The 22634-nt window shown below is 35.5% G+C and overlaps 1 protein-coding gene across 1 annotated transcript; it reads left to right on the top strand.

The window, feature by feature from the left end:
* Positions 1-3661: 3661 nt before the first annotated feature.
* LOC137394649 (calcium channel flower-like) lies at positions 3662-15354 on the top strand. The gene is made up of 6 exons (XM_068081406.1): positions 3662-3683; positions 5985-6102; positions 7477-7549; positions 9611-9736; positions 11323-11430; positions 14024-15354. The coding sequence occupies exons 2-6, from the start codon at positions 6009-6011 to the stop codon at positions 14148-14150; spliced, it is 528 nt and encodes a 175-aa protein (XP_067937507.1). The 5' UTR covers positions 3662-3683; positions 5985-6008; the 3' UTR covers positions 14151-15354.
* Positions 15355-22634: the final 7280 nt, after the last annotated feature.

Here is a 22634-nt window from a genome sequence, read left to right as displayed (position 1 = left end):
AAGTAGTTCTATAGGTATGTTGTAGTAAGGAGTCTTATAGGTATGTTGTAGTGAGTAGTTCTATAGGTATGTTGTAGTAAGGAGTCTTATAGGTATGTTGTAGTGAGTAGTTCTATAGGTATGTTGTAGTAATTAGTCCTATCGGTATGTTGTAGTAAGTAGTTCTATAGGTATGTTGTAGAAAGTAGTTCTATAGGTATGTTGTAGTAAGGAGTCTTATAGGTATGTTGTAGTGAGTAGTTCTATAGGTATGTTGTAGTGAGTAGTTCTATAGGTATGTTGTAGTGAGTAGTCCTATAGGTATGTTGTAGTAAGTAGTCCTATAGGTATGTTGTAGTGAGTAGTTCTATAGGTATGTTGTAGTAAGTAGTCCTATAGGTATGTTGTAGTGAGTAGTTCTATAGGTATGTTGTAGAAAGAAGTCCTATGGGTATGTTGTAGTAAGTAGTACTATAGATATGATGTAGTGAGTAGCTCTATAGGTATGTTGTAGTGAGTAGTTCTATAGGTATGTTATAGTAAATAGTTCTATAGGTATGTTGTAGTAAGTAGTCCTATAGGTATGTTGTAGTGAGTAGTTCTATAGGTATGTTATAGTGAGTAGTTCTATAGATATGATGTAGCAGCAGACATAACCACTCATCTTTGTTAGTATTTGAATGGCTAGCTGGTTTTGTTCTTGCGGCGTTATTACCTGTAGACCATCAAGCAGACAGCTATGTGTGACTCACAAAGACTTCCAACCTTCTACTTGAACATATCTATATAAGAACACATTATTCTCTGCTAACATGTTAATAGTGATAACATGTGTTCTCTTTATTTCTCTTTTACATCTCAGCCTATTCAAATACTAATTATTTAATAACAGTTGTCTGTCGATCCAATCTTCATCGATACTAGAATGATGTTCTCGTGCATACAGGTGGACAAACAACACTTGAAGACCTACTTATTGCTATACAAAACAAGTATTTTTTGTGCCTTCAAGTGCCGTGGCTGCGACTTTTGTGTCAACTAACAGAAGCCAGATTAGTGTCATCCATTGTCTTTTGTCAAGTAGAAGTGTTGAGCAAGAACAACAGGTTTCAGCCTTATTCAAGTTATGAAAACTTCAGCTATTAAAAGAGGGTTACCCGAATAGTATACCCTCTACTAAAGATTGCTGTGATGTAACAACAGAAACATTCATTTGATAAATCAAAATAATCACATAATCATAGGATTAGAATGAGTCATAGGGTTGTGCTTGTGAGACTAATGTAAACTCTGGGTCAGCGAGTTTGGCTCATGCTCAGCTTCAAATGATTAAGTTTGTTGATTTTAGCTACTAAATAACCTTAACATCTGGTTGTTAGTAAATACCAGTTGAAAATTTAGAATCAACGGTATTCTAGCCCCGCATGTCCTGCTGAAGTGGGGTGAGAGCTAAAGCTATGGTGATGGACACGATTATACAATCTATTGCTATGCTTGTCATAAATGATTTCCATCCTTTGAATTATGAAATGACCAAATCAGCTGGGACAGGGGCGTAATGAAGAGCAGGGTAGGGGAAAAGGGGTGGGGGAAGGGAGCTGAGGGGGATTGGAGGTGAAGTCGGAGGAAAAAGGAAGGACAAGGTGAGGTAGGAGGGGGAAGGTTGAAAAGTTGATGTTTGGTGACTGCTTGCATGTATTTCTAGCTTCATCAGGAGCTACTGAGAAACCTTTTGCCAATCTCAAGCTTATGATTAGAGATTTAAAAACTGAATGTTTCTTTAGCCATTCTTCAAACTTGACCATCTAGTTTATTTTTTATTAGAAGTTAGATAAGAGAACATAATAGAGCTCATTTGATATGTTCCTCACTTCACCATAAGGTTTATACCACCATTATACATTTTTTAGGTTCTCGCTATGTGATTGCATGCTGTTATTATATTGTAGTTCTGCACGGGTGCATGGCATCGCAATTAGGCAAACGTTGAGGTGGCAGAGGCAGCTAGATGTCAGCTGATGAATGCATATAAACTTGGTTGTTTTATTAAATGAAGCATAATAGATTTCAACAACTAAGCTTACAAACTTCCATTGTCAGTTTTAAAAAAACAGCAGCGTTATATATGTAACCGCTGACTCTATTGAATTTGATATGAGAGATAATAATCTAAGCTTTGTGTTAAAGTATTAGAGAACATAGTGGTAGTCGTATAGTTTACTGTTGCCATTTTGTTATTTGAATTGTTATGTTTTCTTAAAGCAAGCTCTTGAAATATTAGTGGCATTCATCGAGGTAAAATATTGAATGAACTTTTTGTTTGCATTGTTGAAGTATCTGAAAGGTTGGATTAAAGACGCTTTTTTACAATGAGTTGAAGATGTTGGAAACATTAGCCACTGGCAGAAATGTGCGCTTGTTTCTATGAAATTGGCTACGGACAGTTATAAGCGAGTGCTCGCTTCTTGTGAACTTGTTTAATGTCAGACCTTTCTTTATCATTATCAGCTGATTACGCTGGCTGCCTATCTTTAGACATAAAAGTTACTAATTGGCCATTCTAGCACCTTGATAATATATTAGTAAGGCGATCAGCTTCTTTTAATGGTGGTATTGCTGGAGTGGAACTCGCCAAAGAGCTAGCGAACTACTTAGTACCAGGCAAGCAGGCAAATGCACCTTTTATTAGCAGAAAGTTTCAACTGTTTCTACATTTAGACAGTTCTTTTTAGATCAAAATACAGTTTATTGGTAGAAGCTTTTTGTGTGTATTAAACATCCCAACAGGTGTGTGTTTAATGACCTCTCTATGAGCAACAGTTAGTTATTCGTAATGTTGATGAGGAGGTGCTCAAACTGAAATTAAACTTACTGAAGTTATGATACAGCTAAAATGGATACAGCTAAAATGAGTACAGCTAAAATGAGTACAGCTAAAATGACCTTTATGCATCGCTGTTAGTTTGTAGCTAAGAAATCATTTGGAATGCTTATTTGCCTTCTTTTTTGTTATTTAAATATGACTCTCCTTGGATTGCTATAATTAACTTAGCCTCACTCACTACATGTTTTTTTGGAAAAACATGCGGTCTAGCCCCAGTTTTTTTTTTCACAAAATAATGGAGAATGACATTAACAGGTTTGTTATAACAAAACCAGCCATGAATAAATAGTTTGTTGTTAGGTGTCTGGCGCATCATTTTAGGTGTGAAATATCACATTAAAATTACGTATTACCCAACGTGAAGATTTGAATGAAATGAAAGGGTGCTACACTACCATTACAGTCTCGATGAAGACGGTACTGGTTGTGTTAGCTTCACTTCTTGATTAATTTTTTTAGATGATATCTACTATTATGAATAGTACTAGAAGTTCTGTTAGATCTAGTTGCACAACTTGATTTTACAACATACAGTAATTAATGACTGATTTGTAGAGAAGTGAGCACAACTTCTAAAGTAGCTAACTTCTTGGCGCTACATTGTGGTATGAAAAGACAACTCCTGCTTTGACAAAAGATGAGTTGGCAGGTCAAGGACTTATTAGTTCACGCATTAGCGTTAAATCTTGTTAAGCATTTATTGTATTACGACAGTTATTGCGTTAGTTGTGTGCCAAAGAACGAAGGCCAAGCATAGCCGCAGCATGATAATGAGTCACACTTCGTCAATTTATTTGCCGATTTCGCTACTAGTTATAAGGTTTGCGAAGTATGATCAAATATTGTATTTTTGTAAATAAATTATTGTTGTGCTTATCAGTGACGATTTATATTTTACTATGAAGTTGAGGTAGACGTTAATAAAATTTAAATACTATTATGTGTAATACATTAAATATAACAAAGGCGAACACACCTCAGTACTCATGCCTATTCTACTTTTACAGTGAAAAAATACCTGTGTTTCGTGCTACTGGTAACACGTTGAGATCTCTATTCATCAATAGGCAACGTACGGCTGTACAAGAGTATGTATTTGGAGGACAATTTTATTGATAGTAGTAGAATATATTTCTCTACATGTAGGGTTCTCAAAATTGTACAAGTAATCAACCCTGTTCTGATTTTTATAACGATGATGATCAACTTTTGAGTTTGTAAAAACTTTTAATTTTTTTGATGCCTTATACTTGCAAGTCAAGTGATTATATTTAGACTAGAATTTAAAGCAGTAGTTCCCAAAAGAATGACTAGAGTCTACGATAGATCATAAATTAAATCTCTAATTATCACTCTTGCCAAAATGAACATGCTTTTTCTATGAATATCATATCATGCCTATACATCGTAACTCTTCTAAACATTATATATCTGAATGCTTAAAACATCGTCAAAAATAACATATTGAACTAGGACTCTTCTCTTTGAGTTATATTTTGCTACTCAAGCAACACAGCAGAAGAGAGAGACAATTACCTAGTTTACCTTTGCATGTAATGGTTTGCTAGACAAGAATGCTGTCATATGTTTTTTGTCTCAAGAGACAACTTATAAACCAGCCAACTTGTTTGCATTGCCTGTGTTTTCACAACTCAAAAATTCAGCTGCTATATCGTTATTTTTACTTCAAGTTGGAATAAAAAACGGTACCATATTTTGAATAGTGTACATTTATTCTTCTGACTTCTCATTGAAAATAAATTTAGTTTGGATGTAATTTACACTTGTAAAAGAGATGAATTCCATACTAAAAGCGTGCTTGCTGATGACATAGGAGACATATTTTGCATTGGTCCAATGGTCTTATGCAATTTTTATGCTAAAGATGGACAACGTAAAGTGCTAGGTGGATACCTGCTCAGCCATCATATGCAGTGTGCGATGTTGCCTCATAAAATCTGACTACTAGAAAACTTTTTAAGACTTATGAAAAATAGAAGCAAGGAATGTTACAAGAGGCCGATTCAAGTAGGGTAATCGGGTTTGATAAGTGTTCTCTTATTATTCTTAGTTAAATAGTTTAGTTTAATGTACGAACAGTTAAAAACAATTAGCATTTTCGCATCAGTTTATAAATTTTGAGGCTAGTTTAAGATTAATCGTAAAAAGTATTCTGATGGACTTTGATGTTACGAAAGTTTTGTAAGGGGTGAATAATGTGCACATGCTTTAGAGAAATATAAAAAACTGGAAATAGTCGGTAGTATTTATAGCGCTTGCAAACAAAGCTTGTCGAATAGGTTTAAAATTCATGTACCTTTTTATAAAAAGGTGAAATCCTCAGTCAATGCAGACTAAAGATAACAACCTGTGTACAAAAATGTATATTTCAACCAGTTTAAATCAAACAAATAAATTAATAGTAAATCTAAATAACAATCAGGATGCGCTTGTCACAAAACCAACTAGGGCACTATTTTATTAATATACATTTGACAACAATTTATCAACTACACTATATTGAATAAATGAAAGATGTGATACCACGGGCATATGTGGGCTAGATAGCGTATGTAATACTCGATAATATAATACGTAGACAATCAGAATATTAATTGAACAGTTCCTTTATGATGCATACTTTTTACATTTTCTGATAGCATACAGGGTCTGCTCTCAATCCCTATAACTTAATTTACCTATGAGTGTAAATTCTGGTCATCCATCCGAGGGATCTACCTATACAGACAATAGAGAGTTGTCTCTATTACAACCATAAACTTATCAATAGGACAAAAAAAGGTTGCCTTTCCGCTTAGGAGCTGTTTTGCCAAATAATCATAGAAATTGTAGAGTGTCAACCTAACGTAATAGCAAACTTTCCTTAATTGTTTAATTGAATATTGCAGTGTGTAGTTCATCTTATTCATGAAAGTTTTTGCTATGTAACGATGACTAATAGCTCTATATACAATATAATAAATTGTTTGAATACTGGAACTAGTATGTTGACTGGGTTGTCATGGAAATAGAACTTAACTACTTGTACTTTCTCTTCACACTTATAATTTTGCTATTGATTGGTAAACATGAATAAACAAGCAAGCTGTTTGTGTTGTAGGTTTAGCCGAATTTGGCACCAGCTATGATGCAAGAAAGCAATGCTGCTCCTGCCGGGGATGCTAAACCATGGTGGTTTAGGTGGCTGCAAAAAGGAGCTTGTGTTATTGCAGGCTTGTGTAAGTCCCTTATTACACTGTTTAGCGGGCTGGGTTTCTATGCTTGCAGTTTCATATTTTAGCACAGTTTCATATTTTAGCAGTTAAAACTTCAACTCGTAGTAGATGTTGGTTTGCTGTCATCGTCATCAATCTTTACTATAATAAGAGCCGTGTCCGACATCATGGTAAGAGCGTTAGGAAACAAGATTGCTCAGCACAGGAATCAAACCAAGATAATCAGATTCCAAGCCAAGCACACTACCACTACTACACTACCACTACTACACTCAACCACCTTTCCACATCTAAGAATAATTGTGTCCATATTTATTACACTTAATGATCTCTCACGGCGCATCGGATTGCCAGCGTACTAGGAATACTAGTACGCTTACTAGTTGAAAGAAACATTATACATGAAAGAAACATGCGGAAATACAAGTATTTTGCAATTTAATATGTTGTTTATGTAAATTATAAATCATATTTAATATTTTCTATTTGTAAATATAAGTTATAAAATATTTTACGCATTCTAGCTTATGTAAGGCATACATAGTGTTTCTTCTATATAATTGCAATGAGTTGTGAGATGTATATTCTTGTTTGATATATGAGTATGTGTCAACTAGTATATAAGCTGTAAAAATATCTACGGCGTTTCCATCCCTAGAATGGGTTCAGCGTTGCTTCCAATCCAAATCATAGAAGCGATAAAATCCGAACACATTTGACGCCATTTTGCTTCACTTAGTTAGTGTGAAGGCATTCGCTGTGGGAGTGCTTTGACATCAAAGAAACGCTCACTGCTGATAATCCGAATTGATAATCCTCGGCTAAGCTTTTCCCGTAGAGGTAAAAAGTTTCAGCGCACAACTGCGCGGGTCTTTGCTGCGAAACTGTTATACTACTACTGTTTCTGCTTGACTTTTTGCCTTTACATAAACATTTACATGCCAAGAATGGGCTGCTCCTATGAGGATGACGAAAAGTTTGTCATTACCAATTGATGTTACTATGATGGGTAATAATTCTTTCTAAAGAAGATGCTCTGTAGTAATCTGGCTGATTTAATTATTTAATAATTACTTTTTTAGATCTAGTAATTGAGACCAATGTGACTGGCACCTGAAAGCGAGTCTGCTTTCATAATTTTTTTTAGGTATGCATCATGAATCTTAAAACGATCTATATAGTGCAACTCCGAGCCGTTGAAAGGGTAGGGTGTGAATTCGTCTGCAGCGGGCATCTTCGAACCCATTCAGAGCGTGGAAATGCTGTGATTATTAGTTGGTCAAAGATGCAGACTGTTCATATTGTTATGGTTCGTCTGCTCATTGATATCGCTTTCGTAGTACTTCATTGAATCATTTATAGCTCATTGTATTTCAGTATGCGTCATTCTGGGACTCTTTGCATGCATCACCCTAAAGTCAGTCTGTCTTGCTGCTGGAATCTTACAAGCGTAAGTATGAACTGGCCAGTTGGCTTGTTATTACCATCAGTTGGTGTGATTTTACTATAATATCTAATTATATTAGATTAATAATACTTATGATATTGATAATAGTTATAATATAGTAGAATTAACACTAGCCGAAACAAAACAAATCCTACACATAATATATACTATATATATACATATACTGTATGTATAGGTGAGTTGCAGAAAAGTGCGCTATTAGGAATGGCTAAGATCTTGAGGCAAGTGCTCAAACTCCTAGGTCTCTGACAGGAGACTGGAGTTTGAGCAGACATTACCTACCACTTGGATTAACAGGGGCGAGAAAACAATTTTCTTACATATATACTAGTTAAATGCCTGGTGTTGCTCGGGTAATATAAAGGTCTTGCACAGAAAGTCTTTTTACATTATAACAACAACTCCATTCTAACTTGAACTTCATAATAATAATTCAAACTTCAAACTAATAATAAAAAGTACATGTTTAGCCTGTGCAATTGCAATAAGGATAGATAGAGTTTATGAATGAATGAATGTTATGAATGGCTTAGCCTAGTGGTTTCGAATAAGTTGAGAAAAAATAAAACAACTGTAAGGGTGTTTAAATGTGAAATAACTAGCAAGTAATGGCTAGATAGTCTGTTTTGCTACAATTACAATAAAATGATTTAATACTGATACAATTAATACGAACTGAGAAAACAAAATATAAAGTATGGATATGTTGAATTAATAATAGCAATGACTACGTAGAAATGTGTTTATAAAAAAGGTTAATGTTGCAGCAGAAGCTCGTTGTATTCAAAGTTTTTTTGGACGATACTGGTACCACTCGATACTGGTATAAACGTAAAAATGGGCTAGCGGACTGTCTTTGTCTGATACTTTGTCTGACCGAATGGAGAGAGAATGTAGAGGCAATTCCTACTGGAGATAATACAATTGACCATGTGAAAAGTATTTAGCCTTTACAGATTTAGTGATCAAACCTTAGGAAAAACTGAAAATAGTAGTGTAACGGCACATTTGAAATTGAAACAGCACATTTTAAAATTTCAAATTGAGAAAATAGGTAATGGTAAAAAAAAATTAGCTTTAAAAAAAATCACAAATACAAAAGGTAAATTAATAATAAAAAGTGCGCATTTAGCGTCTGCAATCGCGAAAAGGATATAAAGTAGGTATATGGTAAGAGCGATGGGAATGATAAGAAGAGCTTAGCCTTGTAATTATGTGCGCTTGTTAGTAGACTTACGATTTGAATATTGCGAGTTCAAATCCAGTACGAAGAAGATTTTTCGTTGCTGTAACTTTATCGTTATAACTGGACAAACGAACGACAGACAGACAGACAAATACTGAGATTTATATATAAACTAAAACTTATTGCAGGAAGTCAATTTTTTTTTAAGAAGTTGAACAAGGAGTTGTAATGCGCTGTAAGCAATATTGTTATAAAATTTATAATAAAAAAACTATTTCATGTCACCTGTCTATATATGCTTATATGTCCTCTTTTAAAAATCACCAATGTCTTTGCTTAATCATATGTATAGAAGTTTAGTGCTATATTTTCATGAGATGACAATTTCAAAAGTAACCATTCCAAACACTGCTATGTTTTACTTGTGTTGAACTTGTTTTAATTTGCTCAAAAGGCTATGGCTGATGCATCCTGAGATATATAGACTGTCTATGATAGGTAGATACATTCCTTTACAACATATAAATGCATGCATATAGAATAATTATGTAATAGACGTAGGGCTTTGACTAGGACTGTCATTCATCAACATTTGACTTGTTTTTTAATAACGTGATGAACTAGCTTAGCCTGTGTTACAGTTACACTTAGCCTGTGTTACAGTTACACTTAGCCTGTGTTACAGTTACACTTAAGGGCTTGGGTTCAATTTCAAAGCTCTTCTATTATTTTCTCATATTATTTAACCAGAAATTGCTGAACCTAAATAAGTATGTTGTATTTGCCACCAGCCTGTTATGAATCAGTCATACCGTGTAGACAGACGAGGTCTCTATCATTAGTTGGTGGTGTTTCAGTATCCTCGGAGTTCTCATCTTCTTGTTGGAGGCACCATGCTGCTGCGCATACCTCGACTTCATAGACGCTATTGCCAAGTTCTCTGATGGAAGGCCTGCTTATCAAAAAGCCATTCTCTACTGTTTGTACGTTTGTTATTTACCAGCTTGTATCAGTTATTAACTTTATGTGAGATATCTGCAGCGGACTGTGAACTGCTCTAGTGATGTAACAATACGTGTGTATGGCTTAAGTGTTTATCTACTGCCTGCTTCTTCTTCGAGTTTGGCTGTTTGTTTCTTTTAAAATTTTCCTAGTAAAACTTTTGAAACCTAATTTTCGGAATTGGCAAAATTTTTCTGTTGCTCATACGATTGTGGCTTTGCATAAGACTCAAATGAGACGCAATGAGATGTATTCCTTAAAACAAAATTTGTTAAACTAGATTCGCTTCCGAGTCACAATTAGTCTTAATTACCAGATCTAATGAAGTAATTACCTCGTCATCGTCGTATGAGAAACCTACTCTTTGCATGTTAATGAAAAGGCAAAAAGTCAAGCAGAAACAGTAGTGAGTAGCAGTAGAACATTTTCATAGCAGAGACTCGTATGATTGTGCGCTAAAATACTTTACAGTTACTTTTCAATCCATGCGTAGTCAGCTAGTTGCACTGAAAAAGAAATTATTTTGTCATCCTTATATGTACGAGTAACCCATTCTTGACATGTGAATGTTAATGAAAAGGCAAAAGGTCAAGCAGAATTAGTAGTGAGTAGCAGTAGAATATTTTTATAGCAGAGACCCGGGTGGTTGCGTACTCTGTATTGTGTTAAACCAGCCTCATTAAGTTTTAAGGCTACATATAGGGCTATAATAAGTATGTGAGGCAGCTGAGAAGCATCACTGGCAAGAAATGAGAGTTTATTAACAAACAAATCACATACTGACTGCATGAGTAGTTCGAATGAAACAATGTCGCATTTTTTAAAGTACGAAAAAATGCAGAATAATTTTTTTTAAATTAATTTTATCAAACTAATATGTATTTAATTTTACTTGTATCATAGCTACCCTTTGCTTCTAAGTCGGTCTCTTTAATTGCTATCAAATGCCAAATTCTTTAAGCTTCAAACCAACCCTCTCATAATTATTATATTGGCATTGTTTCCCCATGTTGGTCTGTAAAACAAGGTTTAACAACTCCCAATTAGCTTGCCATGTACACGATACTGTAGGGATGACCAGAAGGCTATACGACTGGTACCCGTTGTATGTGGGGCTATTATTCTTGGACTAAGGAACCAGACCTGAGCAGAAATGTGGTTATCATTATTTGATTAGAATGTAGCCTCTTACTGTTAGTTATGATTTTTTTTAGTACCAAAATGGACCATAACTTCTTTTAATGAACAAACAAAATAGATTTTGTTGGATAATAATTTATTCTAAAGAACAAACATTGTAGAGTCTACAATGTTTGTTCTTTAGAATAAATTCAGTGTACAATAAATAGTCTACAATGTAGACTATGTTAGGTAATAATTCATTCTAAAGAAATTCTCTGTAATTTATGTGGTAATCGGGCTGATGGCAGCAAAATTAAAGTTGCATTATGCACCAGTGATGCCTGGGCATCCGCTCATCTGCATGCCTATAGTGTCTCTATGTCGATCATTTACACTTGTATACTGCGCAGCCTTTGAACTATGAAGTTGGTTGCTGTTGTTACAGGTTGCCAATAGCACCTGTTGCCATTTGTCCAGAGCCATCAACAGTTGCCGGCTGCCTTTTTGTCTTCCTGTGTGGCCTCTCCTTCGCATTTATAGCTCTCGGACCAAAGTATGTTTTTCAGCGCTTTCTAAATTTAGGCATGATATTTTATTGTTTCGTAGTTTTGTTCTATGGTGTAGCGGTATAGTTTTAACACTTGTTATGTCTGGAACTATCATTAGTTTGAGAGCAACTTTTAATTTGTAATCAGCTCTACCAGCTGCCAGTTTATATTCTGCTGAACTTCTTATCTTGTAATTTAAATCTGTTAGCAATTATTTTTCACTTATCATCTACTTGTAGTTATTAATCATTTTAGAGGCAGTTTAAGATACAGTCAAACCTCAAGATATGAGTTTAAATCATTCAACTATGCTTTTCAGACCTAAAAATATTCTGTTATCACTATAAATGTTAAAGGTTGACTTGCAACAAAATTCACATTACAGTTATTTGGTATCAAAAGACTCACCATGTCTTACTCTGTTGTGTTGTAGGTGCAAAATATGTGGAAATGTGATTACAAGCTCTTAAAAGCTCAAAAACGAACAGTTAACGCAGCCATACGAGACCGCCGTAGTTTGGATTCTCTTTCCAAAACGGCTCAAATGTGACATAGTTGTAGGAGATGGCTTTTGTTTACACTTTCATGCAACCTCATTCATCGAAATATTTTCACGAATATACTTCACGCATTCAATTAAACCATGTCTGTTCTTACACATCAATTTTATCGTCATTGTAATGCTGTCACTTTTAGCACTGATATCCTATAACCTACTGTAAAAATTCGTTTAATTTTTTAAACTTAGCTCGAAGGAGTACATATCATTGTCTGATAAACATGACGAGCCTGTTGGTCACCTGTGATAATCGAAAAATGCTGCAGAAATTAATCACGAAGTATGGGTCACATGATCAGATTACGACTAGACGATTAGACTAAGCCGAAACAAAACTGTAAAGTAGCGAGTAGCTATATTTGATACGGGTCTTCGGTAAAACCCGAAGTGTTTGTCATAAACTAGCGCTACGAGAAGTTTTATATTGAGCCTTTCAATTCACATGAGAACATCACGTGACAAGACGATAACCAAATGTAGTGACTACGTCAGAGAAATAAACTGATTCCAATCTACGGCGGCTTTTAGTTTTTTTAGCTTTTAAGAGCTTGTTATCACATTTCCACATATTTTGCACCTACAACACAACGGAGTAAGACATGGTGAATCTTTTGATACCAAATAACTGTAATGTGAATTTTGTTGCAAGTCAACCTTTAAGAATGAGCATGTTCTTAATTACTAAATACTGGTATGTATTTTACTAATGCATAATAAAATCAAAGAAAAATCATATTAGATAACAGAAAGATATGAATAAGTATTTTGACCTTATATTTGACTTTAGCGACATACATATCTGGCCAAAGGAAGTGGAGATACCTAAAAAGAACGTTATCATAATTTAAAACGTAAAGGTCTGTTTTGTTTGGCAAAAAAATCAATAATGGCAGTGAATTCTTTATTGTGTGAATGAACAAAGGAATTTAGGTTTTCGCAGAAAAAATATTGTAACTTGCATCTTAATCCTAAAATAGTTCATTTGATCATCACTTATTTTTACTTTCTGAGAGCTATGGCCGTGGGGTCTAAAATGCTTGACCTTTGAATCGCAGTTTGAGGTTAAAAAAAAACCTGCCAGCGGTGACAGAATTGGCAGCTAATCTTGAATTGCTCTTTGCAAATGGCATGTCTCTAGTCATCAAGGTTCTCTTGCCGATGGACTCAGTCAGGTCTAGTTATGATCAGAGAAACATTGTTTGTGCAATTCTCTTAAAAATACACTTTGCTCACAGTGAGACAGGCATCATAACAATCAGAGCGATAGCAAAAGCAGGCACCATACTCAATCCTCAAGTGGTTGTTCACATTTTTACCTTTTTTAGTTTCACTTTTGTTAGTTTTATTTTCAGCAGTTTCACTTTCACTAGCTTCGCTTACGAAAAAGAGTGTGCTCGGATGCAGAATAAACACCAAGTATTGTTCGCTGTGCATGCCATATACGTATGCATCGTTTTTTTTTACATCATCAAGTCGTTTGCACATGCGCTTGTACACGAAAAAGCCGCCATATTTGTAGAAAATGATCGTTATTATTTAATTTAATAGTACTTTTTGGTGTTGTTTTGATACTATGATAAGTAAAATTGCAAACAAAAGCATCGTTTTCAAAAATTCATTGCAAAAGCTTCGTAAAATTGTCTATAAAGATGGCTGACAACGATAAAATGACGTCAAGAAAAAATGAAGGATTGGAAGCTTCTGTGAAACAACAGCTCTCTCCTAAATTTTGGCTCGAGTGACAAACATAAACTTGGCTTGATATATGGCTTATAAATGAAAAAAACTCATGCATTAGACCGCTCGTATGTTGAGGTTTGATTGTATATCTGGTTACAATGTATGATATCGTTAAACTTCTATTGAGTTGGGGAGGGACACTGCTTGATTTTTGCTTCTAGAATTCATCTCAGTTTATGTCAGAAGCCGAGGCCCTTAACAACATGGCCGTTCCAACTTATACAAATACATATATTGACCGATACAAGTTTGCTGTTGATTTTGGCTAAATGTCACTGATATCAGATCTTTGTACGCAGGGCTTCTAGAGAGGAAACTCTGCAGGCTGCTAGGAGCGACAATCTCCAAACAAAGAGTTCATCACGTCTGGTCGACAATGCTCAACCGATGTCTTCTACAGCACCTCCATCTAGCAATGTAGTGTAATAGTTTTAATTTAATCCTATAGTTCTAGCAACCCGCTATTCTTCACCATAAGACAATTGAATTCATCTGCCTGCCACCCCTAACAGGTTAGGAGCTATGAAAATGGGCTTATGCATTACATCAGTAAGTCATGACCTACCATAAATTGTATGAGATGTTTTATCACGTAGTCTTTCATGCGCCGATGACCTTACCATCGTGCAGGCTTAGCCGTTTAGAGGCTTGTTTGTTTCCTTTCCTTGCAGTTTATTTCCAGACCCGTCTTGTAGCTATTTAGGCAATGCAATTCAATGCAATCGAAATATTATAACGATTTACACACTCACCACATATATTATCCAGTATTTGGAATAAATTATTTTTCAGTGCATTCCCAAAATAAAATATTTATTTTCTAACAGCTGCAATTGTTTGACATTTCCTATTTTACTAACAATATTTATGCAATATTATTAAAGAATTATGTTGTGCATGAAACTATTGTTGACAAATATAATATCCAACAGTTGACAGAGCTCGTTGTATGGGAATACAGTAGTTTCAGGTCCATGCGATTCATCATTGCTTGGTAGCAGCTTTGTCAGCAGACTCTTTGCTTGTCACCTTGTCAGGTAGATCTTGATCAACAAATGGAAGAGCTCTTTTAGGTGTAATGTCAAAAGGTAACAGCTGTGGTCTATTCACAGCTGGTTGAATCTGCTCTTCCTTCACTGCATCCTTCTTTTGACGAGCTGACATGATGACACTGCACTCAGCTTTTATATCAGCTTTCAAGACTGTCTCAGTGGCTTGCTAAAGTGTTGAGGCGTCAGTCAGACCGTTGGTAAAGAAGCTCGATAATGTTTTAACCTACAGCCTTTATATCAGCTCTATAACCATCGAGCTCTTCTAATATGTTAGCAGCTGATCCCGCTCCATCAAGTGTTTAGTTTTTTTACAAACATCTGCCACTCATGCTAACCAGGTTCTGATCAATTATGCCTTAGCACTAAATAATAGGCTTATATGTTTTCCGCGTAAACAAGGAGAACATATACTTGCCTTTTTGTTCTCGTCAGACTTTCTGGTAACAGCTAAGAAGTGACCAGTAGTGAGTAAATGATACGGTAGTTGCAGACGTAATCCCTGGTGAGCTGTGTCAGTTGGAGTCTCCCGCTGACCAGTGGTTGTCATGCAGTAAGCTATCCAAAGACATCACCGCCAGAGTCGCTGTTACCGCTTTCTGAGCTCGTCTTTTAGAATCTCCTACGTTGGTCTTTTTGATTAGTCCCTCGTCAACTGGTGTCCTTTTCGCCTTTGCGCGGTCATTGCTGGCCAAACCATCTGCTGAAGACATGACCTTGCCTCGGTAAACACGCAGAATGATGGACAGGCCAGGCGGGCTAGCGAGAAGATGCGATAAACCAGCAAGTAATGCATGTTAGCTCATTAAAAGATCTTCCTTGCCTGGATAGAGTACGCTTATTAGATGCTAGTTATAGACGGCAGCGATTGCTGCAAGCTGACTGCAAAGCACTTATACGCGTGGGCTGATAGGCGCCGTCCTTTATAATTACTCCTTAAGAACAGCATCACTACGTTTGTATATCTGTATGTAGAATTCATGTGATATTCCTACTATACATCTGAATGTTAGAGACTCTGTTAATATGATTTGGTGATAATTTAGAAGAGAGCAGACAATAACACAACAACTTAAGGTAGTTGTTATAAATCCTAGCACAACTCTATGCATTCACATCTAGCTCTCATGGCTTTTGACACTTCAGACAAATCTTATTCTTTACAGCTTTACTAAAATCAGCTAAAGTTATATGATCACTTTTGCCAAGTCAGTGAACAACATAGATATAGTAAACCATAGTATGTAGTATTAAATGTAAGTGTAATACGTATGTAGTAAACATAGTATGTAGGGTTTACTATATCTATAGTGAACAAACACCAATGCTGTTAAAGGCTATAGTGACACATCAGAAAGCTGCCGTACTTTGACAAAACAAGCAAAATGAATCAATTTTGTATTGCTATTAGAATACGCAGCTTCTATTGTTTTTTCTGTACTTTGGTTAGATGAGCTTTTCTTAAACTTGACTTTTTCTTAAAGGTTGACTTGCAACAAAATTCACATTATACCTACCGTTATTTGATATGAAAAAATTCACCATGTCTTTCTCTGCTGTGTTGTAGGTGCAAAATATGTGGAAAGGTGATTACAAGCTCTTAAAAGATCAAAAACGAACAGAAAATCGCAGCCACACGAGACCGCCATAGTTTGGATTCCCTTTCCAAAACGGCTCAAATGTGATGTAGTTGTGAGAGATGGTTTCTGTTTACACTTTCTTGCAACCTTATTCGTCGAAATAATTTCACAAATATACTTCACGCATTCAATAAAACTATGTCTATTGTTCTTACGCGTCTGTTTTATCGTCATTGTAATGCTGTCACTTTTAGCAGTGATATCTTATAACTTACCATAAAAAATCGTTAAACTTTTTAACCTTAGCTCAAAAGAGTACATATCATTGTCTGATAATCATGACGAGCCTGTTGGTCACCTGTGATAATCGAAAAGTGCTGCAAAAATTATTTGCGAAGTAGTGGGTCACATGATCAGAGAACGACTTGATGATTGAATAATGCCGAAATAAAACTGTAAAGTAGCGAGCATCTATATTCGATACGGGGTATTCGGTAAAACCCGAAGTGTTTGTCATAAACTAGTACTACGATAAGTTTTGTATTGAGCTTTTTATTGGCCTTTCAATTCACGTGAGAACATACGTGACAAGACGATGACCAATTTACGTGGTTACATCATCGAAATAAAGAGATTCTAATCTATGGCCGCTTTTCGTTTTTGAGCTTTTAAGGGCTTGTAATCACATTTCCACATAATTGGCACTTACAACACAACAGAGTAAGACATGGTGAATCTTTTGATACCAATTAACTGTAATGTGAATTTTGTTGCAAGTCAACCTTTAAACATTTCATTGATGTATGGGAATAGTCTGTGACAGGCTATAGTGGATATATCAGTGACAGGTAATAGTGAATATATCAGTGACAGGCCATAATGGATATATTTGTGACAGGCCATAGCGGATATATCAGTGACAGGTAATAGTGGATATATCAGTGACAGGCAATAGTGGATATATCAGTGACAGGTCATAGTGGATATATCAGTGAGAAGTAATAGTGGATATATCAGGGAGAAGTAATAGTGGATATATCAGTGACAGGTCATAGTGGATATATCAGTGACAGGTAATAGTGGATACATCAGTGACAGGTAATAGTGGATATATCAGTGACAGGCCATAGTGGATATATCAGTGAGAGGTCATAGTGGATATCTCTGTGACAGGCAATAGTGGATATATCAGTGACAAGTAAGAGTGGATATATCAGTGAGAGGTCATAGTGGTTATATAGGTGACAGGCCATAATGGGTATACTTGTGACAGATCACAGTGGAAATATCCGTGATAGGTCACAATGGATATATCTGTGACCGGGAAAAATGGATATATCTGTGACAGGCCAAAATTGATATAGGTATGTGTGAAAGCCCATAATTACTGTACACTATTAAGGTGTCGACTATGGTCAGTAGCTCGAGACACACAAGGAATTTTGATGTTAGGAAGGGCATACAACTGCAATTGTTTCTGTGTTACATCAGTCCAGCATCTGTACACACCACTCAAAAAGGCCCAGGTAGCTTTGCACAGGTGTACCAGACTATAATCAATCCATAAGTTATTACTGCCATTAGTTCAGGGCTTCCAAATGGGGGTGCGAGGTGTTGGTCACGACTCAAAAATCCAACATTAAAATGGAGAAAATGTATTTGTTGCCATAAAAAGTCTGAGTTGAGAATATTTTTCATCAATAGTCATGACTTAGCAGCAAGTCTAATTAGAGGAAAATTATTATGTTTTGTATATAGTGTATTGTGTTTGTATATAGTGTATTGTGTTTGTATATAATGTATTGTGTTTGTATATACTGTATTGTGTTTGTATATACTGTATTGTGTTTGTATATACTGTATTGTGTATGTATATACTGTATTGTGTTTGTATATACTGTATTATGTTTGTATATACTGTATTGTGTTTGTATATAATGCATTGTGTTTGTATATAATGTATTGTGTTTGTATATACTGTATTGTGTTTGTATATACTGTATTGTGTTTGTATATACTGTATTGTGTTTGTATATACTGTATTGTGTTTGTATATACTGTATTGTGTTTGTATATACTGTATTGTGTTTGTATATATGGTATTGTGTTTGTATATATTGTATTGCGTTTGTATATACTGTATTGTGCTTGTATATATATACTGCATTGTGTTTGTATGTACTGTTATGTGTTTGTATGTACTGTTTTGTGTTTGCATATACTGTCTTGTGTTTGTATATGGTATATTGTGTTTTTTAACAAACAATGATAACAAATTATAAATTAACTAGCAGAATGTCCGGTGTTGCACAGGTATTAAAAATCAGCCTATAAACAGTGATAGCAATGCAAAACTTATAAACTCAGCTTATAAACAATGCTACTTGCCATTAGCCTGGCACATTGCCAATGGATAATTTAGGTAAGCTCGTTATCTACATCTCTTACTAATACATTGAATGACGTTGCACCATAACGGAGAGCGGTAGCATATTTTCACCCACATTGCGACATATGTATATCACGCAGCTAAATTAGTAAGGCATTTGTTTGGCGAATGGGAGTTCCGAGATCAATTCTTCTGCGTTGCAGATTCTTCATTCTAAGATTTTAATAGCCATAGCTGGACATACTGAATGACACAAGTATACACAGACTAACTTTGAGATTTACATATATACATAGATAAGAGATTTTTTCTGAGGAATTATTTGACGCGTTTTTTGTTGCTTTCCGGTTATTAATAGAATGGCTTTTCAAAACGTATTGTTTTTATATGTTTTTGGAAAGTTTATGTATTGTGTGCTTTTTATTGTTTGAAGCTTTTTTTGTTTTATTAAAAACAAGAGGAAGCGAGATTGCCCTTGTCAGTCATAGGAGAAGCGGCGATAAAAACGAATAGGGAGGGGCTCATTAGGCCCGCCCTTTAAGGCGTCCACAAAAAATCATTTGGTAGGACTGCAGTATTTGAATAACGAATTTGGATGTATTCTTTATTCAAAATTTATTACCATGTTATTTGTTATATGTTGTTATTCAATAATTCGTCATTCACTGAATTTGTTGCCTGTTCTCTGTAGCTCATCTATGGATGCAAACTTATCTAACAGTTGGTTGTCTTATCTAATTAGTGCTCAAAATTCCACTATAATCTACACCACATGATTAACAGTTGTTTCCGCTCATTTTATTGGTGAAGGACTTGCAAGCTTGTTGTGCCAACAAAAAAATGATGCAAGCAAACATGGTGTTTTTTGCAGCTGGTCAAGCAATGGAGGCGCAACTTTGGAATTGCTCTTTAACCTCGTAACCTCTGCTCATGCTCGCGTTAGCCTCAAGACATTTTATTGCAGAGTCTCTCATCCTTCTGGTGTCACTCAGTGAAAAAGCATGAACATGTTAAAAGCTACATAAAATGCACGTAGACACTTCAGTCGGATGGTTTGAGTTAAGTTTGTATATCATTACCCTGAGTCCCTGACAACATGTACTTATTTATAAAATGGAAATGCACACAAATGCTAAGTTTTTATACAGTGACTAGCTGTGCTATCTGGCGTTGCCCAAGTATTAAAAATCAGCTTATAAACAATGAGAAGTAATGAGAGTTGCCTGCCATTTGCTATTAGCCTGGCAGAGTGCCAATGAAAAATTTTAGTAAGCTAACTAATGACAATCACTTACTTATGCAATTACCCTGCGTGGTATGCAAGTATAGTTCGCGCAGTATAGTGTTTCAGCACTGGCAGCACTGATGTTTCGCTACGCTATAACTTTATGGAAACTTACCAGTAAAGCATGATCTGATGCTAATTGAAAGATGATCAATAATTAAAGATATCAGCCATTCCCTACAGAGCCTTCCCAAGCTGCATTTAGATGCAAGATATTGTATATGATGTAAAACTAAAGATGCAGAAAATCAGTTCCGAATCGTGAATAGAATGCAAGACTTGGCACAATGTACGACTGAGTAAACCTACCATTTGACAATGCATTCTCTTTCAATTTTTTACTAGGTGGTTGGCTGAAAAGATGATTAGGTAGTGATGAATCCAGGTTTGACTCAGGATCTATACCGCTGTCTGTATTGGAACGGGTTCTCTTGCGTTTCCTCGTGGTTTCCTAGTGTGAAATTGTTAATGCATATGTCATGTACACTTTTAAACACTGATTATAAATGGAGTGGAGCAACTGATGGGCACATATAAACAAAAATAGAAGAATGAGACTTTCTACCGTTAGTTAGAAAGTTATTCAGTGTTGCTGTTTATAAGAGAAACACAAATAAATGCGACCAATACGGTCACACTTGTGCATGAGCATAGGTTTTGCTTTCCTAATGCTTCATATACAGACATGCCTTTACATAAGGCGTTGAACAACCATCACTCTACTATAGCACCCTACAAATACTTGATTAACTTGTTGGCACAGTATAGTGTTTCAGCACTGACAGCACCGATGTTTCGCTACACTATATAGCTTGATGGAAACTTACCAATAAAGCATGATCTGATGCTAATTGAGAGATCATCAATAACTAAAGATATCATCCATGCCCTATAGAGCTTTCCCCAACTTCATGTACCATATGAAATAAGACATCCCACAACCATCACTCTACTATAGCAAAATATGATCAAATACATTTCCTATGAAAAATGGTCTGCTTATCAGCCCAGAGTAGCACTTCAGCACTAGCACACCCAGGTGTCACTACACTATCACTGTCAGAGTAGCACTGCAGCACACCCATGTGTCGCCACACTATTACTGTCAGAGTAGCACTGCAGCACACCCAGGTGTCACTACACTATCACTGTCAGAGTAGCACTGTAGCACACTCAGGTGTGCTACAGTGCTACAGTGCTACAGTTTCCAAAAAGTTTCCAAAATTCGATAGAAAATTGAACAATTGGTTAATTCCACACTCTGAAGTAATTTTCCACCCATGATGTTCGATGTTTTGCAAGTAAAAATACAAAGACAAAGTGAAAATGAAAAAAAACATGAATTATGGGAATAACACAAAAAATATACATGCCAAGTTAAAACTTAACGATTCAATGTTACATATTTGTCTTTTCCGTGAACGGTGAAAACAAACCACCAAACCAGTAAATATAATAAATAAAACTCTGGAGGTTGTTAGAGAATAGAGAATATTCTAGTTTGACTGTATTGTACATAAAGGTTTTCTAGAAAGCGTAGAAAATAACCCCAGGTGTATGGGTACAACATGTGTAGATATAAATTATTGCTCATCAGATATACCCCAGTCGTCATAGCAATATTTGACTTTTACAATAGAGGAAGCCGTATAGGGAAAGCTGAAAGCGCCCTAAACTCAGATCAACTATCAAGACAAAAATATCTATAGACAACATTCAACCATGTATTGCTATACTATATATCCCTATCACTACCTCTACCTCCGGGACCATGTACCTAGATTGTCAAGAGTACACTCCGATGCGCCTATCTCTAAGGTTACGTAATATTAAAATCTTTTTGTATTGATTACTTCTTGTTCAATTTTTTTTATCTTTTACCTGTTTTTTATCTTTTCATGTTTTTGTTTAATTGCAATGCGTATTTTTCGCAGCATTTAATTAAGAAGAATTCTCATGAGACTGTCGTAAGATTTGGGGTTTGGAATGAACTAACAATTGCGGGTACACTAAAACCTTGACCTGCGATCACTGAACATGTATATTTTATGACATACCAGGTAAAATTTGAATAAGTATTCGTCATTATGTACAAAATGATTTTTAACTTACAATGTTTAAAGTTTGTCAAAATACTGCAATTATGTAAATCAATACATATAGATGCAGTTTCGTTTCCCATAGTTTGGTTCTCTATTGCAAGAATTTTAAAAAACATTGCTTCATACCTCACTTTTTAGTTTTAAAATCAGTTTCTACAAATACAACTGCGACTGGTAGGGGTGGTGGATAAAGGAATACAATATTTTTCATTGCGTTGAAAGAAAAAAAGAAAACAAAGCGTAAAAACTTTTAGAAAAGCTCGTAAAACACTCTGTGAAGCCATATAGAAACAGTAGACAAAGCTTGACAAGTCGATCAAAAATATAATTTTAAAAGCATCAAACATAGAAAATGGCAATATGGAGGAATTATGTTTGCCTAAATTTCCCATAGTTGAAGTTATCCTGACCTCCACCTACTACACACCATCAGTCCCCTCCATTGCCAAGGCTAGGCCTCGATTCACCTGTCGTCAAGGCGTGTTTTTTGTGAAGATTACTTTAT

Source organism: Watersipora subatra, chromosome 4 (assembly GCF_963576615.1).
Source record: "Watersipora subatra chromosome 4, tzWatSuba1.1, whole genome shotgun sequence".
In the NCBI taxonomy this organism is placed as follows: Eukaryota; Metazoa; Bryozoa; class Gymnolaemata; order Cheilostomatida; family Watersiporidae; genus Watersipora; species Watersipora subatra.
This window is presented reverse-complemented; position numbering and strand designations above follow the sequence as displayed.

Bases quoted from the DNA above. Each gene is read 5' to 3' on its own strand.
- LOC137394649 (XM_068081406.1), top strand. From the start codon at position 6,009: ATGATGCAAGAAAGCAATGCTGCTCCTGCCGGGGATGCTAAACCATGG. The intron at 6,103-7,476 runs GTAAGTCCCTTA...ATTGTATTTCAG, and splicing joins TTGTGTTATTGCAGGCTTGT to TATGCGTCATTCTGGGACTC. The intron at 7,550-9,610 runs GTAAGTATGAAC...GTGGTGTTTCAG, and splicing joins GCTGCTGGAATCTTACAAGC to TATCCTCGGAGTTCTCATCT.